The 21,190-nt window shown below is 42.4% G+C and overlaps 1 protein-coding gene across 7 annotated transcripts; it reads right to left on the bottom strand.

Annotated features, from left to right (window-relative positions):
* Positions 1-1,372: 1,372 nt before the first annotated feature.
* On the bottom strand, positions 1,373-19,839 carry PARVG (parvin gamma). Of its 7 annotated transcripts, none has more exons than XM_032689455.1 (14): positions 19,703-19,839; positions 19,334-19,425; positions 17,139-17,240; positions 16,595-16,659; positions 13,868-13,970; positions 12,734-12,874; positions 12,219-12,334; positions 11,462-11,517; positions 10,573-10,595; positions 8,628-8,686; positions 8,436-8,504; positions 7,898-7,999; positions 4,616-4,688; positions 1,373-2,560 (listed from the first exon to the last, which is right to left on the bottom strand). In XM_032689455.1, exons 3-14 carry the CDS (start codon positions 17,215-17,217, stop codon positions 2,424-2,426), a joined length of 1,023 nt encoding a protein of 340 aa, XP_032545346.1. In that variant the 5' UTR covers positions 17,218-17,240; positions 19,334-19,425; positions 19,703-19,839; the 3' UTR covers positions 1,373-2,423. The 7 variants fall into 7 exon arrangements, with proteins under 7 accessions (XP_032545346.1, XP_032545347.1, XP_032545348.1 ...); XM_032689456.1 differs by having other exon boundaries at positions 17,139-17,232; XM_032689457.1 differs by lacking the exon at positions 19,334-19,425 and having other exon boundaries at positions 1,373-2,685.
* Positions 19,840-21,190: the final 1,351 nt, after the last annotated feature.

The raw sequence follows: 21,190 nt of genomic DNA, 5'->3' as shown, positions 1-21,190 counted from the left end.
TTGGAGATGTATTCCATATCCCCAGATCTGCTGCCACTTCCCTGTGAGACAAGGACAGCAACAGAAGCTCCTGCAGTGCTTTTTGGCTCAGAAACTCATGGACCATTTACCAGTTATGTAAAAGATAAAGATGCTGAATTTTCTTCCTTGGAAGTGGATTATGACCCAGTCATTCAGTGACTCCACTGGAAAACTGAAGAGTCATTGCAGTTAAACTTGCAAGCCCAGCTACAGAGCACAGTTAAAAACTCCAACACCTTAATAGTCCACCACACTTTTCCATCCCAAAAGCCTCCTATCTAGGATTCAAGTATGAAAATTGCAAATTTAATTAGGTAAATACAGTAAGAATTTTGCTTTTCATGAGCTTATGCTTGTAAGAGAAAAAGGAAACAGGTCAGCTTGATGTGACATCTGAGAACAGTCATATATCTAAATATCTATACATCTATACCTTTATTCTCCATTTTCATAGAATCAGAGGATGGTTTGGGTTGGAAGGGACCTTAAAGATCATCTAGTTCCAACTCCCCTGCTGTGGGCAAGGACATCTTCCACTAAACCAGGTGTTGGAATATTCTTTGTAGCCCTGACACTTTATATTTATTATTAAAGCTATGCCAAGGCTGTAACTACATCCCAAATGTAAACAGTGCACTTGTATACTCAACACCAATTTATGGAGTGGGTGTCTATGATGGATTAGTAAAATTCCATAGCATGTTTTAGGAATCAAACACAGCCTCTTTATCAAAATGCTCAGACACATCAAGTGGGTTATAAATTGGCTCTCAGCATAAAAAGCAGATTAAAACATCAATTTTTAGTCTCTCTGTGGTTTTGATTCAAGCACATTAACTGTTTGTTTTCCACTGTGTGTTTCCAAAAAAATTATTTTTTTATAACAGGTTTAGGGAAGCTGGTGTTGGGAAGGGAATATGACCCTTTCATTTACTAAATATCAAGATCTACACTTCCCCTGCCAGAAATCTGCACGGGATTTATTTATGCCAGAGAACAAACTTCTCAGGTCCCCCAGCTGACTGTTAGAAGCCCATCAAGGAATAAAGCAAGGTACTGATGGAGACTTGCAAATGAAAAAAAAAAACCAAGTATTCTTTACTCAAATAATTCAGAACAGCACACACAACTAGCATGTGCTGATCACTGGCACCACATATTGTATTTTTCTCTGTAACAGGCTCATTCTTGGTGCAGAAAGGATTGGACTCAGGGCAGTTTGCAGAGCTCTGTCCCTCAGCAGCTGTGCAGCATTACCATTGTCAAAGGCAGTGAAGACTTACCAGCATTGCTATCTAAGGATCTTCCTTGGGCTCTGTGTCCAGGGGTAGACACAACAAATTCTCCTCTGTAAATGTCAGCACTGGAGCTCTGCTTTCCCCTTAACACACAGGTGGAGGATCAGACCAGAGATCAAATGTCAGAGGCACTGACGACAGGAAATTAAATCAGTTTAGATGGAAGCCACAATAATACCAAAACTTTATTATTAGATCTCTAGTTTTCTGCAACATGACATAATTTTAAGGTCGGGGGAGTAGACGGAGGTTTTGAAAGAGCTGTGATTTAAAACCCCCCAAGGAGGACCGAGGGTGACAGCTGACATAAATTGTGGCTAGCCTTGACACATCCAGAGGGAGATGCTGGGATGCCTGGGGATGGTGGCTGGATAAGTTCAGCTGGGAAAGTCTCAGAGGAGTTTGAGAGGCCCTGCAGCACAACTGAGCTGCCAGAAGTGGTGGAAGCTGAGTTTCACTGATCCCACCCATGATGGTCTCTTCCAGCTGCAGAGGAGGCCAGCAACTATCCACCTCTTACTGGAGAGAAAGTGTGCACATGTGAGCCTTTCTTACTTGACACAGGAATTGGGATTCCTGCCAGTCAAAGCTTACAGTGGGGCTGCAACAGGCTGGAGCCAGCCACAGCTTGGCACTGGCTTGGCAAGGAAAGAAGGGCATCTTCCTCCAGCTGTGCAGGAGAGCCCTGTGTCACTGCACAGTCTCACATTGATCTGAGTTCCTTCTCCACATCTGAGCAGTGGAACATTCATCAAACACTCAGTAAGATCAGATTTCCTTTCTGCTGCCTATTCACTTGGTGTCCAATCCATATCCTCTTGTCTGACAAGCTCTGGCCACCTCTCCAAAGCAGGTTTTGAACTTGAGCTTCAAGTGGGTCTCAGTCTTCACCTCTCCGGTTTCCAGAGCGACTCAGAAGCAGGAAATGTGGGGAGGCTGCAACAACAACTTCCAAATTCACCTTAAGGAGCAAAGAACGCAGAGTCCAGAAAAAACACACATTGCACCTCTTTGCAGCACTGGAGAAAACAAAAGGCAGGGTCTGGAACAAGAGCTACAGCCACAGAATTACACTGGCCATGGACCCACAATGTTTAAAGTTACTCAGGCTGTATATGTGAAAGGTTGCATGAATAACAGACTTGCATATGCAATGTTAACACAGCAAGTGTCAAACACAAGTTCAGGCACAGAAGCAGTGGTAAACAGAGTTGGGAATCCAAAAATCACACTGTGACATGCTGGGGGAGAAAAAAAAATAAAAGCTCAAGCTTTTGCCTTGTCCTTCATGCTTCTTTGGTCTTGTACTTGGAATACAAGCAATAGAGAATCCTCATTGTAGCCTTCATATCTCCCTTCACAATATCTGTGGATACACAAACCAGGGGCAACAAAAACAGATGGGAAGTATTAGCAATGCCTGGAACAGAAAGAGACTGCAACTGCCAAAGGATCTTCCACCTTTCCCCAATTAGAGTGGGAACTGAGACAATCTAATTGCAACAAGAAGCAAAATAGGAACTACAGAGCTAGAAAACTAATTATTTATTAAAGGAATTGAGGAAAAGGGACCTTCACTGCCCTACCTTGCTGTAAGACAGAGTAAATAATGCATAGTAAGAAATAATGCTTCACTAGCAGAGAACTGAGTAGATAATTTAATAGGGCTTTCTAGCCTTAGTTGTTTATGATTCTTCTATGTCAGGAACCGTGTTGGGAATTACCTGACACTTTATTTTTTTGTTGCAATATTTCCATCATCTTTCGTTGCCATTGGTTGCTTTCTTTTTTTGGTTTGTTTGCTTTCATTTAGTTTTCCAGCTTCTGTGTTCTTGGCTAAACAAACTGCTCTTGTATTTAATAACTGCAGTGGAAGAGGGTAACTGATTTAGAGGGTTTACTGTTCTTCTTACAACGTTGTAAATCACTGGGAGCAAGATTAACAATAAAACACTGGTAAATGAGATCCTCGAGCAGCATAAGTAGCGTAGCTGTAATAAGTACCCTTAAATCATATTAAATTTACTCACTAGCTGAAGGTTTTCCCAGGGAAGCTAAAAAGGACTTGGAGATGTTGGCACCAGTATTTCTTATCCTGATCAACTCTGTGTTTGAGGCAGTGCAGAACAGCCAGAGGGAAGGGAGGAAAGCATGGATTTATCTCCTCTCACACAGAAGGTGGATCTCAGCATGGAGACCTGAGCTCACTCTTTTAACATTAACATAAATAAAGGCTATTTAGCTTTTCAGACTCCCAGCTCTGTGTGATACAGCAAAAAGCCCACAAGCAAACTGCTGACATCACCAAATCATTCATGGAAAAAAGAGAACAGAAGAAAAAAATCAAAAGTTCTAAATTCCATCTTTCCCTCTCCATGATTCCAAGTGTCACGTGCCAAACACACCCCCCCACTCTCTCAGAAGTAACTACCAGGGGTAGAGATAATTCTTTCCATTTTTAATAAAGATTTGACTTTCTTATTCTGGCTTGGTGGAGGAAGGATGGGGGTTGTGCCCTGCAAGGGGTCGGGCTGTGCAGTCCCAGCACCACCCATTGATGTAACCACATCCCTCGTCCCACCAGGAGCTGGTAAAACATTCTTTGTGGAATTTCTGAACCATATTTTTTTTAATTGGAAAATTGGAACTTATCCAAATGAAGCTTTTTTTGTTTGTTTGTTTGTTTGTTTTTTCTTTTGCCTTTTTTTTTTTTTGTGGTGGAACATGCCTGTACATTGATTCAGTGATGAAAGCGCTCACTTGGATCAATACTCATCTCCCAGGTCTGAACCAAGCATAAAAAAAGCTTAAAACCTATGATTTTCATATTCAGGAGACTGACCCACCAGCTCTGCTGGGTTTAAATAGAGTGATCAGTGTTTCTGATTTTCAAGACATATTCTGCAAGGTTTTTTCCCACGTGAAACAAACTTGCTTTTAATGCACTGAAACTTTTTTATGAGATGGGAAAATAATTTTCCCTCCAGCTCGACTGCTGTAATTTCCCTGGGAGCTGTCACTGGTTTAAATCTTTAACAAATACTGAATTACCAACCAGTTTTAGCGTAAAGTTACTAAACTTATAACAATCCAACTTTTTTTTAGTAGAGAAATAACGATTGTTCAAAAGAAGTCTTATTTTACCACTACTATTCATTTCTGAACGAGGAGCTGTGGGGTAGCCATATAATGAAATGTGTCACATTGCAGAACCTGCTCTCTGCAATTAATCTAATTTTTGCTAAGCCAGGATATTAGCAATTCTATTCCAGACAAGTTTGCATGCCATGACTCACCTTCAGAGTTCACAGAAAAATTCAGAAGACCTCCATCTGCCAGCAAGTCCAAGGCAAGGTTAACGTTGTGGAGCTGTTAGAGAGAGATTAATATAATAGAAAATATTATAATATTTTCTCCCTGACAGTGCCGTGGCCAGAAGGCTTTAGAAAATATTTCTCTAGTAGCTAAAGATACTGATTCATAAATATGCACTCATATTCATCTCCTTAGTTTTCATGGAGTGCTCTTCAGAATTTCTACCAATTATAATATAAAATTAGATGTAAAATCCATCTCCAGCAAAACATATCCCATGAGGTGGGCAGAGGAATCCATCTAGTCAAAAATAGACCTTCACAAGTGAAAGACCTGTGTTAATGGATGTTCCCATGGGGAAAACAGGCCAGATCCTTAACTGGATCTAATAGATGCATGGAGTTTATTTCTGTTTTTTTTTTACAATGCCCACATCCCTACCACACTTGAAACAAACAAAATATACAGAAGTAAAAGTTCTGCATGTCTTATTCAGAATTTCCAGATGGGAAATCTCTGGATCAGCTGTATTTGTGAGCTTAAAGTTTCTGCTGGACCACATAAAGGTGTCCACACACAATAAAAGCATAAATGATATCCTTAATAATACTCATGAGGAACTAAACACATCTATGAATGAAGGCTGGAGTTTTTCCTCTAAGTTTTCCTCTGTTTTTTCTCTCCCTTCCCACATCAAAACAGCATCACACACATAAGCAGCAGTTGTGAATGTTTTTTTTAATTATTTCCTCAATGAACCAGCACAGGTAAAAGGGCCACATTTCCCTCTCTGGAATGCATGTGAGATTTTCAAGGAATGACAACATGCAGATTTCAACATGAATTTTCAGCCAGAAAACCTGATAATTACCAAAGAAAAGAAAGCCTGAAAAGGAAGTTGTTTTATCCAGCTGCACTTCCAGCTGGACAATCCTCCAGGATTTACAACTGGACAGGAGTCAGGACATTTGGGGTGTTTCAGCTCTGGGCCTGTTTTGGCAAAAGTACTGAGTTCACACAGTTTTGAGAAGCCCAGGGGCCCTCCTTCATCATCATCTTCATCTCCTGACTTTACAAAGCTCACCCCTAATTTCAACCTGACCCATTTTGTGATCATATTCTTTGTCACAGCATGCACACCTTTCCTTGCACATGAGCACCCAGAGGTGGACTTCTTTACAGTTACCTGCAAACCTCGCTTTTTTGGGCAATAAACACCCCAAAAAACCTGCAACAAACCCACCCCCACACAGAGATGTCTTCTTGCACCTGCAGGTTGATCACATCCCAATTTTTATCATGGGATGGTTTGGGTTAGAAGGGACTTAAGGCTCATCTGCTCCTGGTTTCCTCACCCCCCCATCCCTCCCTATTTCTGGTATCCATTTCCTCCTCATTCTCACTCCTTCCAGCCTCATTTCCCCTCCCTGCAGTTCATGAAGTGAAGCTCTGAACATCCAGCTGTCCCTTCAGCTGGAGTGGAAGTCGATCAGAACAGTGCCTGTGGTTGTCATCACTTGAACAACACAAATGAGATCTTTTCAATCTCAGCAAAGGTTGCATCTCCCCACTTTGCTGCACCAATTAATGTCTAAAATGACAGGGAGTCAGAAAGCACGGGGGAATCGGAAGACACATTTTATGTCCAAATGACAGCTGAACGAGGGTCGATCAATATTTTTAGTTATGGTGTCATCCCACTGTGCATCTTGTAATGAACATCAGAGGAGAAACAAATGCTAAACACCACTTTGGCAAACTGTTCAACAGCAAGCCCAGTACTCGCAAGGAGCTTTGCTAAAATGAAATTACTCCAGTGGAAAGAACTGTTCTAAGCAGTGCCCGACCCCATTATATTCTTCTCTGATGCCAGTGATGTGCAGGGTAAGAACTGGGAAGTCAGAACTCTGATTTGTACCTGAATTGTAGGGATATCTCATTTCTAGAGAGAAATCTGTGAGGCTTGAATAGGGCTGAACCAAAACCAAAATGGTGATCTATGAAATTTTAAATAAGAAAATATTCATTGACTTCCTCTGTATAAAGTTAATGAAAAAGCTAAAAATTTCTTTCCAAGTCAATGGACCAGGCCTAACAATTCTGAAAACAGGATGAAGGAGAAAGGGAAGAAAAACTGCTCCAAGGAAATGCCCTTCAAAATATATTTTCCCTGTTCTTAGATTTAAAAAAAAAAAAAAAAAATCTATTTTTCCTAATACCTTAAACAGTTACCCAGCTGACAGCAATGAAATTTTGGTGTTTGAACACAGGTCTCAAACAACTGTGCTTTTAAATGTTTTGATGAAAAGCTCCATGGGAATATTTATTCATTATTATGGGATCTCTGAGAATTTCCATTACAAATAAGACATTGACTGTGCTAAGGTTGGGAATCAGACAAAAGCTTCATCTGCGTGGGGAAGCTGTAACACAAACCACACCAGAGGAGACATTTCCTTCTCAACTGAAAAGGATCTGACACATTTCACCTTCAGAAATCTGAGTACAACCCAGCCAAAATAGCTCCAGTGTCAAGATTTTCAGAGCTGCTCCGTGACCCAAATGAAAAACCCCTGCCCACAGCAGAGACAAGCTGAAAATATCTCAAATATCTCAAAACATATCAACATTCCAGACCTGTGGAGGAGGCAGCCCAGCACATGGTACCTTCTGGCTGATGACAGCTTTTACTTCCAAAGCACAGATGAAATCTGCCTGCTACAGGTTGCAAAAGCTGCCAAGCAGGTCTGGCTGGGGAGGTTACAGCTCCCAGCCTCCAGGGAGGAAAGGATGTCAACTCTCCAGAGTTCTCCAAGCAGAGGAGGCCTTCAAGATGTTCTGGCCATGTCTTGATTAAGGTTTATTTTTAGGACAGCATAGACAAACCCAGAGGGATCCAGTTCTGCCATGCAAGGGGTGTCATCCACTTAAAAACATCTGCAGGACAGGCTTGTAGGGGATAGCCCCCTGATTCCCCACCACACAGACCCTCTGGATTTCACCAGGAGGCTCCAGGAGCTCAGAGGTGCCAAACAAACGCCAGGAACGGCTGTTTGCCTCTCACAAGACACTGATTTTGAAGACACCAAGGTCTTGTAACAGCACCAAAGGTGTGTTTGTGGAGTCCCAAACGCCCACCCTGCAAAGCCTGCAGGGGTCTGACTTCACACCCAGCAGCAGCAGAGCCCTCCAGTGACATCAAAAGCATTGAACACACGAGATGTTTGGTGTCTCAAGCTCTAAGTGGTTACAGAACAACCCACCATCTCCGTGGTGCTGGCTGGAGTCAGGAAGAAGTTCCTCAAATTCAGAAAGTAACCCTCCAGTTGTCCAATTAAGATAAGTAAGATAACTCCATCTGAAAACTAGAGGAAGAAGGATCTGAAAATTATTTGGCTTTAGTAAATTATTCCAATAAATGCCATTGCAGCAGTAAAGGAATTTAAATGTTAGTTACTCTGGCAATCACAGTCTAATGACTCAGCTCCCTCAACCTCTTTTCCACAGTGAACTTCATATTTAGATAGATAAGGCTCCCAAATTCATATTAGTGAAGATATGACCTTGTAAAAGGACAGCTGTTAGAGCAAACTATTCCAGGTGTGGAGAGAGACACAAGTGACAAATGTGTAACTATAAATGACTGTATTTTTTCAGTACTTTTTCAATAACTTCAGAGGCTGAAGCTTGATATCTCAACCTGAACCTGGAAATCATTGTTATGTTGCCAGATTTTAAATTACTACAACAAAAAGGAGGATTCCTAGTGGTGAGAGGAAACACTGACAAAACATGGGTTACCTGAGATTCGATGTCTTTCACACTTAATCCTAATTTTCCAACATGCTGGTTGACAAACTGCAAAAAAACCTAAAGAAAACAGAAGGGGAAGAGAGGGAGGGGGAAAGAAAAAAAAAACCCTTTTTCAGTGGAGATTTAACTTTTATGTTTTGCCTAACAGATTTTGATGTCTACTAAAAAAAAGTAAATTACCTTTTTGACAGCCTCCAGTTTATCTGGAGCACGGCTAAATAATTCATCAAAGGCATCATCTGTATCAAAACAACATTAATTGGTTTTATTTTGAATAACTGTCAGCTCAGAGGTTTCATGTGGCTCCAGAAGGAGAAAGGTATTTGCAACTTGAAAACAAGGGAAGAACAGAGTTGTAGGGGGGTGGGGAGCGATCCTGCTTTTGCATTTATGTATTTATTTATTTTATTTTATTTGTGTTTATCAGAGGACAGGGTGACAGGCTTCCCTTTGGCCTGACTGCATCAGAGAAGACAATTTATTTCATTCAATAATGAAATTATTGAATTGAACTGAATCATTCAATAAAGAAATTATTGAAGGTAATTCCCTGCAGAGGTTCTCAAGATTTGTGCTGCCACCAGTCTGAGCAATGGCCAAGTTTATCTCTTTTCACTTATGGTTCTTTTGACCCTGAACCTCTGGGATGAAATACTGGGAGCAGAGAAGAAGAGCTGTTCATTTTACTGCTCTGCCCAGGCAGAAACATCAGGTACATCAAATTTGCAGAAAAACCAGCCTCCTTCCTTCAAAAAAACCACCAGTTTGGAGACATTGCCCTTCCTCTGGAAACTCTGGGACCTCAAAAATGACCAGTTTAAAGCTGGCACTGAGCTGGCACACAGCTCATTTCTAAGGAAAGGAGATTCATGGAATGCCCATCCTCACCCAGCCACGACACTGGTTCAAGCATGAACAAAGCCTCTGAAACACTCCTAAAAATGCAGAGCACTCTGGCAGCAGAATTAAATGGAGAGCCAGTTTCTACAGGAAAACCAGTGTTGTTGTTTTTTTTTAAATGGAGAAGCAGCTTTTGCAGGAAAGCAAAGGGAGCTTCGCTTAAGGAAGATTCCTCCCAAAAGACAGTGACAGGGGTTTCCTTTGTGAAGGGGTTTCCTCACATTTCCCTGCTCTCCCTGTTCAGGGGCTGCTGCAGGAGCAGTGCCAGGGAAAAGGTGAATCCATCAAACAAATCCCTGAGCAACAGCCTGAAACCTGCAGCCACCGAGCAAACTGGAGAGCCCTCTCCTGGAGCCACACTTTGGGATTTCTCTCTGTGTCAAAAATAGAGGGAGTGAGCATTTGGAGGAGTGAATTGCAGATTTCTCTTCACAGCAGAACCAATCCATTGAAAGAAACACCTAATTATGGGTTGGGGTTTTTTTTCCTGTTTTTATTTTCACAATTTCAGCCCGCACTAGAGAACACCCAGTGGAATAAGCGATAAATACGTATTAAATGACATAGTTTGGACCTCTGCAAAGCAAGAAAACACTAAAACAAAGGGCAAAGCAGGGAGTTAAAACAGTTGCCTTGGTTCTCTGGGGATGCAACGTGCTCCTTTACCTTCTTTATAAGGAAGAGCAGCTCCCACTGAAGCCTGAGCAGTGCCCAGACCTTCTGCAGGCTCTGTGCACATGGATATTTTTCACTTCAAGTGTTTCACAGCCCTGAAAAGCACTAAAGGGTAAAAACTCTGGGGATGTTGGTTTTACTGAGCTGCCACCAGCAGATTTCAAAATCTCATTTGCAAACTGTGGAAAGTGCCTTGGAACTGGGAGCAACAAGCACAACCCTGAAGGCTTTATGGTCATAAACAGTTCCATAAATCCATGACATGTTTTGCCCCCGGACGAGGCTTTGTTGGGTCATCATTTCCTGCCTCACCTCCCATCTGTTGCCTGTAATCCAAGGGCAAAGTGGCCACCCAATTCCCAAACTGTACTGTGATGATATGAACAGACATTAACATGTGGAGAAAAACACACCAGGAAAAAAAATCCCTGAGTCTCCGTTGACTTTAGTGGGAGCACACTGATTTTATGGTGAGGTAAAAATGGCTCAGGACAGGGTGTATAACAGCACACAATGATGGAACATTGCACTTGGCAGTGCCAGCACTTACTTGACTGCGCTTCTGTGCTCTCTCTGGAAGTGCAATAAAAAGCAGGAATTAGAAAAATCATTCAGCAGAGCCAATCTTATTCATAAGCAAAGCTTATCTGCTATCTTGTAAAGCAGGAGATAGAGCTCCAAGCACCATTAACTTCTTGTCAGAGTGACTTTCCAAGAGACATTTTTAAGTACACTTTATATCTGCATAAGCTCCTGGAAGCCTGTGAGATTTTAACTGGCCCACAGACCAATGAATTTTATAAGCACAATCCTTAATATCCTCTTCCAATAAGCTGCTCATGATATTAGAGTTTGAAGATGTTCTGCCATATAAAAATGATAGTAGGAAAATCTGTTTCTAGTTCTTGCAATGATATCCATATTTTCTCAGTATATAAATGGTATCTTACTACTTAACTCCTTTAACAATGGCAGTACCTCATAAACTCAGCAAACCTTTCTTTCTCAGCAAAATAAGGAAGGAATTGCCTCCTTTCTCTTTATTTAATGACACAACAGCAGCAAATTAAAAATACATTTAAACCTTTGTGGCTTTATAAAATTTCTAGTTTAGTCTAGCACAGGTAGATTTACAGTCCTGGGATTCTATTACTGTATTTGCTATGAAATTCCACACTGAGCCTCAGAGATAATCATGCACATTATTTTAGAGAAGTTTAGGTAAGGAATAAAGAAAGGTCTTCTATCATAATACCAAATCTGAAGGGGAGGATAAAAAAAGGAAAGAAATCAGAGAAACAGCTCAAATGCATATGCAAGCCTGGGTTTGCACCCTTTGTCATCATCATGATCCCAGCTATTTTTTCCAAGGGGGAACACACCCACATTGGTTCTTTTCTGACTGACAGTGTAAAAAAACCAGATATATCCCCTCTTACTTGTTGTCTGTGATATTTTCCACCGCATTTGATGTCTTTAATCCTCTGGAGGTGTTCTGTTGAAAGGACAATAAAAAAATTGAGAGTTTGGCACACACACACACACAGAGAAATCAAAAGCAGTAACGAGGCTTTCATGACTCGTTTGCAGCACTGCAGCAGGTCACCTCTGCCTTATAATAACCTTGTGCCACGGCCTGACACCCACAGATAAATCCCCCCTGCAGAGGACTTCAGTTTTCTGGGATGCTTAAATTTAGGATGGCAATTCTTGACTATTTCTAAAGCCCCTCGGGAGCTTTTCTTACATCCTTGTTCGTTTTTTCCCCTCTATATAGTTCTCAGTACTCCACATAGCATCAGAAAAACAGTGCTTCCCCCAGCTGACAGCCTGAAGAGACAGGCCAGTAAAAACTCCCTTCCCCTAAAGAAAGAAATCCTCAGCAACAAACCAGCGTCATAATTTATGAGTACAGGCTTCTACTTTAAAACATTTAGAGATAGCAACAGCAGAATATCTTCTTTTTCCTCTTTACAGGCACCAACAGCTGTTTTCAGTTTGGATAATTTTTTTTTTTTTTTTTGATCAAGGAAGAAAAACAGCACAGTGTTTCTCCCCTTTAAAAAGTAGAGCTGAACTGAAAACTAAATCTAATCCAACAGCTGAGAAATTAAAAGGCTCACAGAAAATACTGATACAATTCCAAGCAAGTTAGCCTTGTGAAAGGACTCTGCAACCTATTGGAACTAGAAATACCTCGATGGTGATTGTTTCCACTTGAACATTTGGAGGCAGGGCCAGGCTGGGATTGAAGTGCTTTGCTATTGCAACCAGCAGGTGCAGTGTGCTCAGCAAGTCCTTTGTCAAGATAGCTGTTCCATGGCAAGAAAGAAAACACTGTTTAGTGTGCAAAACGAGTAAACTTCCCTCCAGCATTGGGAATTCTCCCTGTGCAGAGGATCCCAAAGTCGTGGGGGACCATAACAGAGGTGGGACACCAGCCTGGGGTTTGTACAACATCACGATTTAGCAATAGCACAGCTTCAAAGTTCTCTTTGTGAGACACGTGCACGGACACTGAGGGCTGTTAAGTGACCCACAAGCCACATGCTCAGAGGAGGCAGAGCCAGTCAGGGTCAGGGATTCCTGTCTCACTTTTGATTCAACCAGTCATTGAAAACAGGCTGTTTAATTGCTGTTCTGGCAGCCCTTTGCCTCACAGCAGAAGCCCTGTGATGGATAATTTCCTCCTGTTTCACTTCTGCACCTACATTCCACGCTCCACTTCAGCTGACTCTCCTCCAGTTGCAGACACTTGGCCACAGCTTCCATGATCACAGAGAGTTTCTGGCGCTGTTTCTTCTCCGTCAACGTGATCTTGTCGACATCCAGCTTGAGGGACCCCAGCTTTTCTTTTAGACAGTCCATGGGAAGTGCAAGGCAAAAAAAAAAAATTAAAAAAATAAATCAGAACCACAAAATGACAGCAAAGCACACGAAGCCTTATTTTAAATGTTTGATTGCTTCCACAGCCCCACAGCCTCATGCCTTGTTAAACTCCTGTGCTCTCTGAAAGCCTCAGTAAAATCAGTGAAGCTCTGCAAAAGGGAGAGGACTCAAGTCATTCCTTGCAGGATCATCCCCCAACACTTTCTTTCCTAACGGATGCTACAGAAATCCAACAAGTGAACCTTTCCTGTAGATGGTGTGCAAAGAAATCCCAGCTCATTGCTCAGGCAGCCATGTTCATGCTGCCAATCCTGCTCGTGCTGCTGCTCTCAGCCTTGGTGGAAAGGAGATATGATTTGAAAGACATCCCCAAAGAGAGTGAAAAGGGAAGGAAAAATATAGTAGGGAGAGGAGAGATGGAGAAATCGAAACAAACAACAGGCTGCTCCAGGAGGTCACACCTTTATACAAGCACCACACAGCACCAAAAGCCTCTTTTAGACTTTTATCAGTTCCAGTTCCAGCCCAGTTCTTTAGACCTAGAACTTTTTAATTTTTATTTTTTTTTAAAAGCAGGAAAACACATATATTACAGTTCTGATTCCATCCAATGTTTCTCAGAGCACCACAAGTCACCTTTGTGCTCCTGACTAATGAAATCCTCCTTTCTCTCAGACACGCTTAATTTCGCACTTCAAAATGCAAAACCTTTTTATTGCATCAACTAGCAGGTCAAAAGATTTTCTTAGAAGTAAAATAATTATGTAAAACAACAGTGGATCATTGGGGCTTTTGCTCAGAATTTCAATTATCACAGCTGGTTCAGTGCAGTGTTTCCTCTGTTAGGGAAGTGAGACCCTGGCAGGTCACTGCCAGTGAGAGTTGTGAGGTTTATTGTCCAATCTGGAAGTTCCCCCGTGACGTGTCTGGGAACTAAACTCAAAGCAACAGCTTACCCAAGAGATGATGAAGTACCAGCCCATCAAACAGGTCTTCTTCCAGACTTTTAACTACTATGTGTTCCTCTTGCAGAGTTCTGTTAATCCAGTCAATCAAAAACTGCAGAGGAAAACAAAGCAGCTGCAGTTATATTCCTGTTGTTTAGACAGAATAGCACTAGGCTGTGCTTCACCTTTCTCTGTAGTCCCTTATCACATCTTGGTTTGCTTTCAACCTCCACTTCCTTTGTGCTTTTTGGTTGGTTTTTAAAGGGAAGTATCAGTTAGCTCTTCCTGATTTTCAAGTGAGGTAGACACCTCACTAGTTATATTCCTATGAATTCTGTGGAATGGTTATAGAGTTGGGAGACCTATTCCCACATCCAGCAAGGAAAAGGCTGCACAGTACACTTCCCACCCCCTGCCTTTATCATATATCACAGAATTCACACAAATTCAGCTGCCAGGCAGAAGTTTGTAAAAAAAGAGGTTTCACTCATTCTGTGGGTTATTCTTTGTACTTATCCATGTTACTCCCACTCCTCCCTTTCCTCTCCTACTTTTGTTTCCTTTTTCTTTTTGCATTATTATACTGCACAGTCCCCAAACATCTTTTTGGGGTTTTCTTACATGGCAATCCTCCCACCAGCCTTTCCAATATCCCTCCTGCCTTTGCAAGGGGCAGCTGCTCAGGAAGCCAAGGAGAGCTGGCTACAGCTGGAAAGGAATCACATGTGCTCCTACATGAAGAAGCTCCTCAGCACTTCCCCAAGCATGTGTTTTATCCACATATTTTGATGGTAAGGCTGAAGCAGAACAGAAAAGCAGTAGCCCCAGCTGGCTGCTAACATGGACATCCCTCTTGAAAGAAGGAGAAGTATTGCTTGTGTCACTACTTGAGTGAGTGTCTGGAGTTTGTCTGCTGTAAACAGAGGAGAAAATTCACAGCAGATCCCTGTGAGTTACCCAACATTAACAAAAATGTAAAAAGGGTTTGAAAAAAATATAAATATCTTGCTTGAAACTGCACAAGGAACGACAAACGCCTGAACTGAGAACCTGTCAAAGTGTAACACAAACTCTGTGCTAAGAATGTTCCAGAGCAGAAAGCTGTGCTCCTCAGCTAATGCTGGCTTCAGATGTGGGAGGGGTAGAGCAGTACCTCAAATATAGAGGGAAGTCAGAAAAGCAGCAAATAGTGCTGAGGACAGATCTGTGACACCCCTCACTTGCTATCTCAGCTCCCAACAGCCACATCCACAGCCTGCAGCTCACACAGCTCTGCTTTCTGACCCACTCAGCTGCAGGGCAGAGCCTTGTGTTTAAAAGGGAGAAAGGAGGAAAGGAATACTTGGAGAAGTTTGCTGCTGGCTGCCCAATGTAACCATCTTCTATTTTACATGCAGCTTGATATTTATAGTAACCACAGTGAGCCATTTCTCATTCCTTAGTTCTCCAAAGACACCTCAAAATGAAAATGCAGTGAAAAATCTTTCTCCCAAGAGAGTTTCCTTGCTTCCCTTGTTCTTCCCTTGAAGATACCTCCCTGTCCCTGTCTCCATCCCAACCCCTTCTCTAGAGAAGCATCAATTCTTTAGATTAAGAAGACAATCAAGTGGCACTGATGGGCACCAAGAGGGCTGTGCCTCCCTCAGGACTCAATTTCCACCTCCACATCATGCAAAGAAAATAATTTAGACAATGAAGAACATTCTTTCAGGAATCTCTGTCAGAAAATGGATTAAGCACTGAAGCTCACAGAGATAATAAACTGAGCGAAACTCTTCATTTTTGGCAATCTGGAATGAACAAATCCAGTGTTTCTGTAGACAACATAATTGCATTTTGCAGCACCACCTTTCAGATTTTCTCTTCTGTATAGAAACATTGTGAAAGCCTGACACAAAAATCAAATCTTTTTGATCAAATGTGCCCGAAAACGTAACACAGGAATGCACCTATCCAGGGGTTTATAAATGCCAGATAATACAAACATCAGCACACAGCTTGAGCTGCTTTTCATAATATTTATAACAATTTTAGCACCTCCATAATGCAAGAAGTGCTGGTCTCATGAGAGACATGCCACTTTTCTTCCAGGGAATTGCAGTGTGTGAGCCTTCCCCTGGGCTGTGCCATTAGAGAGAGGCAGTGACTGAGCACACGGGGTGTGGGAGGGTGTCAAAATTACTGGGAAATAAAGTACTTTCCTGTGAAATAGGATTCACCCCTCATATTACCTCAAGCAGGCAATGTACCCTACAACAACCTGAAAGCTTTTCTCCTGGATTCCTGATGAGTTGCATGCATGCTCTCCATCCCTTCTCCCTCTGCTCTCTATCCCCATCAGGCTCCATCGAGTGGAGGCAGAAGACAAGACAGATAACAAGCAACCCTAAAACTTGTTATCATGGGACCAGTGCAGCTGGATTCTCATCACAATGAAGCAACAGCTGGTTGTCTCTGGTGTGTCTCACCCACATCTCCCAGGCTAGGAGAGGTGTCACACAAGAAACAACTCGGTTTTTGAGCTGCACTCAGCTTCACACCCAGCACTGGTCACTGCATTTGAAGCTTGGTCCTGTTTGGCCCCAGCCACCCTGACATTGTTCTGAGCCAAAAGCTCTGGTTCAGAGCTCATTCCCACTTGTAGAGAGTGGGATCTAAGCAATAGGTTCTCCTTTAAGTCAACAGGTTAAAACAACCTGAGGTGAGGGTTAAACAATATAGCGAAAGAAGTGGTACCAGTTTTAATTGTTCCAACTTGGGATTGTTGCCTGAGGTGGGTTTTATGAGTTTCCTCTTCTCACCTATGGAAGGAAGCAAACATTACAATTGTCAGATATGACTACTGCAAGTTTGTGGCAAAATCTGCTGCGAGTTTGATAGTCCCAATAATCACTAATTGCCCTATGTAGAAACACTGTCATTTTTTGTTTTAACTGATTCTTTATCAGTGAGAAAATGGTGCATCAGACTGTTAAAACTGCTGTTGGAAATGATGCTTCAGTGTAATTCAAACCAGTAAGATCTGGATGGACAATTCTGGAAAGAGGAAAACAAAGTCGGCCAGAACCTTATATTATTTAAATTTCAGTTAAATAACCAGCTGGAATTGGTGTTGCTTCTTCATGATCTGCCTCCAAAGAGTCAGCAGCCAAATTACACACAGATAAAACCATGGGATCACTGCTGAAAAATATACAATTCATCTGCACTGCACATTTTCTGTTTGGTTCTTCAGGTGGTTCTTTGGACCTTTTTCTCTCCAGGTTCATAAAGTACATACCTTTAGCAATGACAGTCTCATCTAGGAATTGATCAACTGTAGAAGGCTGTGTAAACACATTTAAAAAGTCTGAATCCATTGTCTTTTCTCACTCCTGGTAAACTGATAAAAAATATGGGGGAGAAAGGATCATTAGTAAAGGCATATAAAGATCAAAATCAGTGCTAAGAAGAAAACAAACTGAAGGGGGTTTTATCAGTTACTGTTTCATGATCAGTGGATTGTTTTAAAAAAAAAAATCTGAAAATATATTTAAATGTGTGTAAAGAAAAAGAAGCTAAAAACAATTTTCTTTTTTCCTGTTAATCATCAAAATGTAGGAGAAAAAGCCCTGAAGCACTAAAACTTGCTGTAATTCCATCTAATTCTGTTTTACCTCTAATAGGTGAGTAAAATCCTATTTCAACTGAAATGAAAAAGCTTTCAGTCCCAAGATATTAACGAGTATCTGCTAGAAAATTTGAAAATTACCAATACTTAGAGACTATTAAATCAAGACCACAGTAGTTAAATTACCACACTGCCTACACAGATAACACCAAAGACAGAGCCAGGCTCTACAGGCAGCTTACATGGCAGGGAATGTTCAGTTTTAAGTGCTTGCTTCAAGTCCACAAGACTAAAAAAAACAGGATGCTTTAGCTTGGCAAGGATTGAAACTCAACAAAAAGTTAAGAGTTATTGGAATCTGCAGCTCTGAAGGCTCTCCCTCACATATTTATTACAGGCTCCAGTCAAAGTGCTTTGTGAACATGTATTTTTTTTTAACAGGGGTTTTGCCAAGGCGAGGATATTGGTACAAAATAGCCACTGGATGCTTTTGCACATCAATCTGGTAATTCAAGTTGTCTTAAAATTGCCAGCAAGGCACTAGGAGAGATGGTCACAAGGGAATTAATTTCATTATGGTCGCTGCAAAACTGAGTGCTATCTCTAAAAAGGTGCTTGATAAAATAAAATAGGAGAAATTGAGTCATGTAGTGCCTGAGGAACAACTGAACTACCTGAGATAAGACTGCCCTGAGAGAGAAAACTTAATTAATACAGAGCAACCTGAGGACTACTTACTTTTAAATTAGGTTTCTGACAGCTGTTATGCCTTGGGAAGTCCTGCTCATAATGGTAATTGTCTGTGTAAACCACAGCTCACACTCACGCAGCTTTGCTGCAAAACTCAGCTGTGTCTCTCTTATTTCCCTCGACTATCTGCACCTCAGAGGGATGTGTTGTGCCTGCCACACCCCTGGGCTCTGCGTGGCCCAGACATCAGAAGCCACTCTAAAATTTGGAAACCTGTAAGGAAAGGCCTGAAATTCAGAATTTGCTATAATGTAATATCATATCCTCTAAGGCCTCAGTCCTGTGTGTCCTATTCAGTCAGTGTTAAAACTGCTGCTCTGGGTAAGACCGACTTGCCCACTACCCAGTCCCTGACAGCACTACCCCAGAAGCAGAACCTTGGGGGAAAAAAAAGAAACCCAAAAAACTACAAGCAGAGCAAGGATATACAGAAACTTCCCTAAAAAACACTTTGACAGGCTGCAGCTCAGCCTTCCTGAATCAAAACTGGGGTCCTGGTCATCAGGAGCTGTCAATATGTTGATGTTCCTCTCTTCCCAATTCCTGACACTGTTTGATTTTTGATCAGGCTGACACTTTAATGGAGCTATTTATTATATCTCCAAGATCTTATTGCTAAGCAGCAACACCCCTCAGAGCCCATCATTTGTCTGCAGAGCCAGTACTGTGTTTCACCTCTCATCTCTCAATATTGATTCCCCACAGGCATTGCAGAGCCTGAGCACTGCAGCTATTTACCACTTAGACTGGTTTGTTGCTAACAATTAGCATTCACAAGCAGCCCTTCCTGTGGCATGAGCCTTGGTCCTAGATCATTGTAGGAGACAACTGCTTGAATACTGATTGTAAAGGCATTTCATTATGACATTTTTAAATAAAACTGAGGTCTAACTATTGACTATGAACGTGACCTGCAAGTGAAATTTTCTCAGGTCAGGAACCAGATATTGCACAACCTTGCAGTGCCACTACTAGTTCTCTAGTTGGGTCAGAGCAGTTCACTTTTCCTCCATGGGTCTTCAGAGTCTGGCTGTCAGATACCCCTGAGATGGAACATTAATGAGTGGTGGGCTCTGGCTTACAAACTACCTGTAGAATACACACAAAGCACTTACCAGTGGTACCAAACCATTTCAACTGCTTTACTTCCTCCTTGAAAAGACAAAAGCCCTACTCTGCATTAGCTCAATTTCCTAGGCACACTTGTCTAGATCACACAAAGAAGGGAACAAAAACCAAGCGGGAATGTTAATGTTAACATTTCTGAGTTCAGAAAACCTCAAGAAAAAAATAAATAAGGGAAAAAAAAGAGAATGTGCATTGTGCACCGAGTTTAAAACTTACTTAAAACTTACTTCTACTTCCCTGTTTAGTGCCAGACCTTTCAAGAGCCATTTTTTGCCCATCAGCATCAGACGTTACCTCAGCAATAACAACCCACGTGGACGCACGGTTACAAAAGGAGCCCCTTTTCCCAGACTTACTGTTCTCTCCTCCAGTGGCTCTCCAGCAGCTCTTCCAAGATGTTCTCCGAGCAGGCACGACGGGATCCGTGGGGAGGGGGGACTGGCCCCAGGCTGGGAGCGTCTGCCATGCAGGGCAGCCCAGGGTGTGTGAGGGGGAAGTGCTCCTAAAAACGAAACCAGCCTCGCATCCGGAACCTCATTGTCTGTGTGCCTGCTCCCTGCTGCAGGAGAGGATAAACAGACACACAAATGCAGGAAACATGCAGCTCCTGGAACCCCAGGGAGCATTGCAGAGAGAGGAGCACTCCTGCATGGCACTGCCCAGCTTTGCTGCCCTCCCTCCGGGGAGACTCGCAGGGCGCTTTGTCTTGGCACATAACCATAAACCAGCCAAGAACAGCCAAAATCGTGCTTTTACTCATGGTCCTTTAAGCATTTGGTAAAGCAGATCAGCACCACTCTACCCACCTGGTGGAAGGAGGCATCCAGGCAGAAGATGAACTCATTTGTCCCTGGAGAGCCCATGAGCCACAGCAGGGCCCAAAACTCTGAGAGCAGAGTTATCCCCACTAGGCAGTGCTGCTGCTCTTCCTCCCCTTTGCCTTCACTGATTAAACAGGAAAAGCTTCCTCCAGCGACCAGTTTCCCTGGACATTTCCTGCAGGTTCCAGCTACATCTGTTAAATCTCCCAGCAAGCAAAAGCAACCCTGCAGTCCTCCACGAACCCCCAAAATGAGAGAGCAGCAAGCCACACTAACTAAGCTGGTCTGGTTTAACTCCCTGAAGGGACTGACTCCTGTGTTGAGCTCCACGCCAAAGACAAGAATGGACAAAATGGGATAAAGGAAAGTGGGCTGAAAACAGATTTCCAGCTGCCAGGAATTCTTAGTAACTGAGAACTTAACCCAAAATCCTGAAGCAAGGGGCAAACATAACTCTTTCCTAAGCAGATAACAAGCACAAATTAACAAAGACCTATAGAGAAGTGCATTCTGCAGTCTAAACATGTAGTAAGTGAAAAACAGAAAGAAGGTATTGTTGGAGATGCTATTGGGAACTTTGGCCATAGCCAGTTTCATATCAGCAGGCAGAGGGAGTGGGAAGAATCAACTGCTGGGAAATCCAGCTGTAATTCCCAGGTCTCTTCCCTACTTCAACTAGCAACACCAAGGACTTCTTTCTTGAAAGCCTCGTTCACAATGGGGTGTCAGTAGTAAAAAAAACAATTCTGGAAAACACATGATGGACAACCCTGTTATTTTCCTCCAAAACCTGATGTTGCCTCCGCTGCATGGAGCATCCAGTCTTCTCCAGAACAGGACTAGTAGATCCTGCATCGGAGCTGCAGCTGATTCCTTGCCCGTCTCCCCCTATCCCAAGCGTTTCTGTGATTCCCAAAGGACATCCCATGCACCCCCCCCCCACACACACACCTGGCCCTCGCTTAAAAATAGCCACTGAAGAACAATTCAAGGAATCAACAGCATTCCCACCAACAAGTTCTC

Source organism: Chiroxiphia lanceolata, chromosome 5 (assembly GCF_009829145.1).
Source record: "Chiroxiphia lanceolata isolate bChiLan1 chromosome 5, bChiLan1.pri, whole genome shotgun sequence".
Classification (NCBI taxonomy): Eukaryota; Metazoa; Chordata; class Aves; order Passeriformes; family Pipridae; genus Chiroxiphia; species Chiroxiphia lanceolata.
The sequence above is the reverse complement of the archived record's forward strand: the minus strand, read 5'-3'. Positions and strand labels throughout refer to the sequence as shown.

Excerpts from the sequence above, each read along its gene's own strand:
- PARVG (XM_032689455.1), bottom strand. The coding sequence starts at position 17,217 with ATGGATTCAGACTTTTTAAATGTGTTTACACAGCCTTCTACAGTTGAT. Across the intron at positions 8,687-10,572 it reads GAGCACAGAAGCGCAGTCAA|ATGATGCCTTTGATGAATTA; the intron begins GTAAGTGCTGGC and ends GTTTTGATACAG. Across the intron at positions 4,689-7,897 it reads CAGCCAGCACCACGGAGATG|CTCCACAACGTTAACCTTGC; the intron begins GTGGGTTGTTCT and ends TCTCTCTAACAG.